Source organism: Meleagris gallopavo, chromosome Z (genome assembly GCF_000146605.3).
Source record: "Meleagris gallopavo isolate NT-WF06-2002-E0010 breed Aviagen turkey brand Nicholas breeding stock chromosome Z, Turkey_5.1, whole genome shotgun sequence".
Taxonomy (NCBI): domain Eukaryota; kingdom Metazoa; phylum Chordata; class Aves; order Galliformes; family Phasianidae; genus Meleagris; species Meleagris gallopavo.
In genome coordinates, this window is record NC_015041.2 from 61229312 (window position 1) to 61237325 (window position 8014).

General features: G+C 41.9%; 1 protein-coding gene across 1 annotated transcript in view; it reads left to right on the forward strand.

Annotated features, from left to right (window-relative positions):
- Window positions 1-1265: 1265 nt before the first annotated feature.
- Window positions 1266-8014, forward strand: part of TEK (TEK receptor tyrosine kinase) — a 37452-nt gene continuing 30703 nt past the window's right edge. Inside the window, 1 exon segment of the mRNA XM_010726162.3 lies at window positions 1266-1625. Coding sequence (XP_010724464.1) covers window positions 1574-1625 — 52 coding nt within the window. The 5' untranslated portion in view covers window positions 1266-1573.

Here is an 8014-nt window from a genome sequence, read left to right on the forward strand (position 1 = left end):
AAAGAAAGAAAGAAAGAAAATCTACTAAATTCAGAATGACAGCCTGGAGATGTGCAGATGTACGTCCTTGACTAATGTTGGTTGATCCCTCATTGCTCAGCAATTAAAAAAAAAGAATCTGAGGAAAGGCCAAATCAGAAGAAGGTTAAATGAGCAACAGAGCAGAGATACGCACTAGATGTGAAGTGTGATAATACTCAGTGCCTGGCAGTACACAAAGCGTTGTGCCACAGGAGGGACCTACACCAGAAGGTTTATATTGGCTAACCTGCAACTGCAGTTTGAATAATCACCTTCTCTTTGTGTCTAATAGAGGAAGAAAATGTTCTCAGAAATCAAGTGTGGAGAAAATATGCATGTGCATAGGAACCAGACATAGGAAACATCTTGTGTTTTGTCTCCTTAAACCTTTTAAATGGATTTTCAGTAGTGTGCAGACTTCATTCTGTTTTCACACCCAATCTGAACTCCTACATGCATTGGTTTGTGTTTTATTTTTGGTTGGGTATGAAGAACCACTTTGGTTTAATGCCTTGAATCTTCTGTGGGTCTACCCTGCTATCCAAGTGGCACTCAATCTTCAGTGCCAAGAACTTCCTTTGTAAAATCTGCAGCAACTGCAGAGCATATCTTCATAAGGAAATTAAATCAAGGTATGATGAACCCACACTCCATTTCCAAAATGATGCTGAACATTTTTTTTTTTCCATAATTGTGTAAAAGTCATTCTGATTGTTAGCATCTTGTCAGAGCTACAGGGCTTTCAAATTCTACATTGCCATGGGTTGTATTTAGTCAGCTGGTGAATATGATTGCCACTTATTTGAAATTAAGTTAATTTATCTGAGTGCTGCCTTTTTACGTATTTCATTAATTCTACTCAGCTTTTGTGGTTTTATTGTGCATTTTTTCTCATGTTTACTTCTGAGTTTTGAGGCCCCCCCAGAGTGAAGTGGCATTTGCTGAAGTCATAAAAGCTCTGGTTATGATTTATTACTGTGACAAGTTTTCAGTCTGTTTCCAATAGTCAGATGCAGAGAAAAATAGTTTCCAATGAAGCACACCAAGTAAAGGAGTAGTTGGCTGGACTGGGGCTGCTGTTGGTCTGTGCTGGATTCAACTGGTTGCTTCGTTAGTGTTTGCTTCATGCTTTTATTACTGAGTGCTGGGATGCTACTCGCCTGTCGGGGGATGCCATCACTGTTCCTGTTTTGCTGGCTGCAACCAGCCGCCGTCTTCTGCTCCTGCAGCAGCTCCTGATAACTGTTGTGATGTATTGCTGGATGGACAGGGCTTGCACTGCCCTGTAGTCCCGCTGATATAAAAAATGCCTTTAAGATCCTGCCTTTCCCATCCTAATCTACAAAGGAAACAGGAAAAAGGAACTTAAACTCCCTGTACTCAGACAGCAATGAGACTGTTCCAGCCTGCTCCGCTGCTGCAGTTCCTTGCCCGTGTCTTGTAAATACACTGCAGCCCAGCATGCCAGAGGGGAACCACTGGTAAAATTTTGACCAGGGGAAGGATACTCCATGAGCTGCTGTAAGAACTGGATGGATATATTTTGGAAAGCATGGACCCTTTGGCACCTCTGGTTCTCTATGGATTCAGCCTGATTATTTCAGGTAAGCGTTTGCTTTAATATCTACAGCTGACTTGTCACGCCCTTCTTGCTTCCCAAGCAATGAGTGGGCAAACCACACAACTCCCCACTCCTCATCCTGGGAATCTCTTTATTGATTAATTACCCGTGTCTGCTTCAGTGTGATCGCTTATCTCTGTGAGTTGTTCCCACAGCAGGCAAGGGAAGGAGAGCTGAAAGCAAGGTATTACGGAGTGTGCTCTGTATTCACAATCTGCTGCTGTCTCTTCCTAAGCACTGAAGTCACTTGTTGATGCACACACTCACACTGCAAACTAGATGTTGACTTTTTCTGTATCTTACTTTGTGGCTGTGCAGCAGGAAATGTTGGTACTTCCACGTATTCCAGTGTTAGATTTTAGACAAGCTTTTGGTCAAGATTCTGCAGTTGGACCTAGATGGAAGTCAGTGGACAAAAAGGCTGGAAATACCCACGTTGTGTAAGACCAATCAATAGCACTTTAAGTGCAACTCAAGAACAATTCAGCATTATCAGCAAATATGATTAGTTATCAAATCAGCAGCTCATCACAAGAGACATGTGCATGTACAAGCAAGAAATCTTGCTTGTAGAACCTGGAACACTAGTGTTAGAGATTTGTTGCTGAAGCCATCAAAGACAGAGTCCTGAGGAAGCCTGCCCCTTCCTGAGCTGCTGCCAGTTGCTCAACTTTTAAGCTTTACTATCTCCACCCATATTTTGATACTCTAGAGAGTTTCTTCAAGGAAATCTGCAAGGGAAAATCTGCAAAACAGAAATACAATAGCTCTGAACTCACTCCTTAAGATGTAAAGATACACATAGGTCCTTCTAATCCATCTTCAAGTAAAAAAGTAAGATGCTGTAAAACAGCATATTGAGCTGCACTGAGAACCAGAAAGTAGCATGAAAAGGCAGAAGTCCTCATTGTAGTGTAACTCACTTTATAGTTTCAAACTTTCACATCTAGCAGCATCTTACTAGCTAAGTGACATTATGAACTAGTTTCTTTGAGATGTCACTGAATTTTTAATTACTTTGGCACTGAGAATAGGCGAGAGATTAATACAAGCAAAAAAATTAAGTGCTTAAAATCTGTTGAATGCGTGTTTGTGAGTATTGTTCTTTAGCCATTGCTGCAGTAGCCTGTATATTTCTTGCTAATTCCTATTCTCCAGCTGAAGTTTCACGACTGCTTAGCTGCATGTTGATCCAAGCACAGCCACAGCTTCAGGAGGCTCAGGCGGCACTGGTGCTGCTGCCATTATGGGTGGAGAGGGAAAGAAAGCCCAATTCACCCAGCTCTTCCCCTTTTCCCTCCTTGCTATAGAGAGCAAGTAATTTTCATGAAGTCACGACCATGGGAGAAGAAAAATTTGGCTATGCAGATTAGCAGTGCAGACGGGCAGTGCAGACCACAGAGCACGATGAGCCACCCGGCACAGCCTTTTCCACAGGGGCTCGCCGGTTTAGGTGTGTATCACAGTCACACCCATCTCAATAGATCTGTCAGCTTTCCCGCTTTTGTTTGAGAATGATATCATGTTTCCTGGGGCGAGCGCGGGACGACAATACGAGCCCGCTTTCCTCCCGATACCACAGGCGGAGCTCAGGAAGGCGGGCAGACGCTCCCCAGCAGCAGAGGTGCTGCGGCCTTTTCCCAGCAGTGTGGGCTGCCCTGGGCCTGCCTTTGTGAGGCTCCAGCTGCAAGGAATGGCCTCTGATTTATCTCCTAACTTTAACAGCGTTACCCCATTAGCGGACAGAGCTGAAGGCCTGATTTGGGTGGTGATATTCAGTACCTGCTTCCCAGTGCTGCAGTGCAGCCTCTGCTGAGTGCATACCACAGAAATGCTCAAAATGCTCACCTATTCCACAGCCACACTTTCCTATAGCAGGCCCACCAATTCCGCAACAAGGAACAAATACCACAGTTTGTCTCTTGCTTGCTGACCACATCCTCAGATAGTCTGGATGTTTGCTGTCGGCTTCTTGCAGCGTGCTGGCTGTCAAAAGCAGTGCTGTGTGAGTGCTGCTTTAGCAAGATGGCCTCCTCTGGTAAGAGGTTTGTAGAAATCAGCAATAGTTAGAATGATTTTCAAGCACGTTTCACTGAGTATTTCTAGCTTGTCAAATCTCTCTGTTCTCAAAGAGAAAGAATTTTCAGTGCTACAGCTCTACAATACTAATAATATTAAATCCAGAAGGTTGCTAAAAATACTGGATTTCTTATTTTGGTGGTAGTTTTGATTCAGAATCCATATATAGTAAAGACTAACAAGGTTGCATTAGTCTTTTAAAGGATAACTGCAGAATTTGATGTGAACTGTGTATAATCCCTATACGTGGTTGAGCTTTCTTTAGAATTAGTAGGTGTTATTGTGAAAATTATAGATATAATTATAAATGTCATCATTATTATATGATTCCTTTACATGTTTAGAAAATAATGCAGCTTTGAACATACATTACCAAATTCATACAGGCACATTTATGATGGTGTTTGCTATTCAGAGCTATGAAGAGATGGTAATTTCTGGTTGCAGAACAGAAAGTCCTAACAATTCTATTTCAAGATTTGTTTCTTCTTTCTGAAGCTTGACTTAACCTATAGAAAACCTACATTTTCTCTTGTGCACATTACTATACTTTTTCTCCAAATGTTTGTGCTCACAGAATGACCCAGGTTGGAATGGACCTCAAGGATCATGAATCTCCAACCCCCCTGCCACAGGTGGGGCCATCAACCTCCACATTTAATCCTAGACCAGTTTGTCCAGGGCCCCATCCAACCTGGTCTTAACTCCTCCAGGGATGGGGCACCCACAGCCTCTCTGGGCAGCCTGTTCCAGCACCTCACCACACTCATAGTAAAGAATTTGCCATAGTTAAAGGAAGGACTGGGTTTGTGTTTCTTTGGACATGCTGCTGCCAGAATGAAAAAGCACATGAACTTTGACCACAGACTTACAGTGCTGTCTTGTGAGCCTCTGACAGCTTAATGGACACAAACCACATCTGAAATTTTTACCTCAGGAATTTTAGAATTACTCCGAGTAGATATTAGATTGATGTCAGATATTTCAGTCACCAAAGTGATCGAACACTTTCTTATGTGAATTGCAGGAGAAAGCGAAGAAGGGTTTTCACTCCTTAAATGTATTTGATTTTGTAAAATCCAGGAACTGTGCCTGCCTGCCACTTATATCATTTATGCAGAGGATCCTGTTATCTTTTTCAGGAGCCTAAAGTTTAGACCGAATTTAGACTCTTGCTGAAATAGAGCCGTCACTGACTCCAGAAGTGATAGTTCTGTCACATGTATTACTAGTGAAACTCTATGACCTGCTGACAACTTTTATCTCAGCACAGGTACACTAAGACTGTCATTGAATACAAAATGAGTGCATTTAAATCTTGGGAGAAAGGAGAGCTGCTCTTCTTGATATTGCTGACTGTAGCTTTGCAAAGGAAAAAAGTTCAAGCATTGACCATTATTACTGCCCCCTGATTCTGAATCTAGAAGCCAAAAACAACTTCAGGCAGCCCTGTTGCACCTACTCTATGTGGACTCATGAAAGGGTGCTGAATCTTTTCCATTGTTTCTTTTTATCTGTAGTTTGCTTTCAGTATGTGCCTGGTTCAGCCCCAAGGAGAGGCAGGGTATCTCTCAGCAAGCATATATGCGTAAAGGTCTTCCAAGCAGCTGGGAGCAGTCAGGAGTGGAGAGGCATTGCAGCAGGTACAAGGGAATAGCTTCTAAAAGGGTGAAATGAAATCACCCACCATCGACATTTGTTAACGTGTGCCATTGCTTTAGATACAGTTTATACAGATATATATTAGATTGTTTGGAGATCATAATTAAGTTGGTTGGGTAGATTACTTTTTTGCTGTAATTTCACTTCTGGAAAAAAAATCTGAAATATTTTGTTGAGATGATTGATCTTATGTAAATTTAATCCGAAAGGATTTTGGTGGAGAAAATGGAGCACAGATGTCAGAGATGCTGACTGTAGAATTGGACTTTTGTATGTCCACACTGAGAACTCCTTGTATGGGAAACCTGCTCTGTTATTGATCATGCACACTTGAGTCTGCTTGGCCCAGGCCTGTCTCTTTAACAAAGATTTCCACAGCAGTTATTGTGGCTGGGAGGTTGTTGTGTAGGCACAGAACAAATATACCAAAAATGGATGCATCCACCACTTCTTTGAGATGGATGTACAGCTCCACAGCCAGCTCTCACCATGATGCAAGGGAATATGTTACATCGGGGAGCACATACCATGTATTACTGAGCTCACTAGGGAGGATGCTGAGTCCTTTCCCACACAGAGCTGCCCATCCCAGAAGGCCTACTTCTGGGAGAATTCCTTGCAAGCTCCTTCTGCTGTATTTGTGTGACGCACCTGGAACCCAAGGGGTGAAAATTAAAAGTGTTTAAAGAAGCTTCAGCAGAGGATATTCTCTGAAGGAGCTACCCTTCAGAGCACACTGTTACACTGCAGGAGACTCACAGAAAGGAAATAGCATATGTCTGAAATGGAGGCTTTCCTTTGGCAAGTTTTGAATGCTGATTGTTTCTTTAGGGTGTAGATCTGATGACTGTTGTCCAGATAACATGCAGACTAAGAACATGAACTAGTGATATTAAGTGTCATATCATAAAGTAGCAACAAACCCCCAAGATAATTCATTTCCTAACTCACCACTGGGAAAAACAAGAACTCTTAGGCTCAAGAATAATAGATGTTTTCTAAATTTTGAAAGGACCTTTGAAAGACAGATACCCTTTATTCAAGAATAATGTACTTCTTACTTCAAAGCCAGTTTTTGCTTGCCTGTTACTTTTATGCTTTCTGTGTCACGTCAGCCTGACCGATGAGATGGCATGGTAAATTTCCCATTTTGGAGCACAAGACGTTTCTCTAAGACAGTGCAGTTCCAAACACACTTCTGGCTGATATGGCTGATGATTTTCTCTTGCATTATTTTCGAGCTGTTCATTCCTGACCTGCCACTGCACAGCATTATTAGCCTCCTGAATCACAAACTGTATTTAATACCAGCAAAATTCCCTACACAGAAAAATTAGTAAGCAGCAGCTTGAGGGTACACTACTATACTAGAAGAGGGTATGCATATCCAGTAGCCAGAGCCCAGAGACACTTCTAGACACTGTGAATCTTTTGCATGCTATATGCTCTGATCATGCTGTGAAGATGAATTGATTGCATATGTTGTTTTGCATATGTCATCTCACTGCTTTCACACAAACCACATACATACAAAATATATACAGCAGCCTCAAAAAACAACTGTTGCTCTTATGGACAAATTGATTCTTGCCTGCAAGTACTTTCCTGGTGGTAGTCCCCATATTTGGCTGGCTACAAATCCAGCTAGATTTAGCTGAGCTGCAGGCTTGCTCTGCTCCACTTTTCCCACATTCTTCATCCTTTTTCAGCATTACCTAGTACATTGTCAGCTGGTTGCTCAAACAGTCCCTGCTGGCACTTTTTTTCCTTGCTTTAATTGCTTATGGCAAACCATCTCCAAGGAGAAGTCTTTCATCTTCTTTCTGTGCTTAAGTTACTCTACACACAAATGTTTAAGCACTCTCAACTTGAGAACAGCAAACTCAGGTGCACCAGCCTTTCATTATCACTTGCATCTTAAAAGATTACTCAGATTGATTATGAAATAAATGAAATGTAAAGGAAATGATTTTGCTTCCTCTTACAAGAGGGAAGTTGCATTTTCTTCATCTTCTCCAGATGCACCCAAGGGCCCATGAGAAAACATGAGTTTCAGAAGCTTTGGCAGGCAGTTGTATTTCTCACACTTGGACTCACATCTTCCCACTATGAGTAAGTAGCAAAACGATGTTCTGTCACTAGTTTCTTGTCCCTTTTTTCACTTGACAGTGTCTTCACTCCCAAAATAATGCCCTGTTGCTAAGAGTGAGTTGTATTGATTGAGCTATAAACCATTCCAGAGCCTCCTGTTAGCATCCACGGACATCCAGTAGGATTCATTCCACACAAAGATTATTACAAACAAAGATTATTACTGGCAAACTTGTTTTTTCAGTCTTTTATGAGCTGTTTTTCAGTATCATTTCTGCATCTCTTTTTTACCCTGATGCTGCTTCACTTAATCCCAGTGCAGATGCACTTAATCTGTTTGGGCTAACAATAGTCTCAGCACTGTTTTCCTGTTGAGGACAGAGCTGTCAGAGGAGAATTTGACTCACAGTGAGGAGTTACTCAACGTGCTGCAGTCTTTGATCTCAGAAGAAGTTTCCAGGATGTCAAGAGACTACTGAGTTCATGAAGTGAATGTATTATTTCAAAGCCACCCATGCCCCCAAATTGTTTATTTTTTCA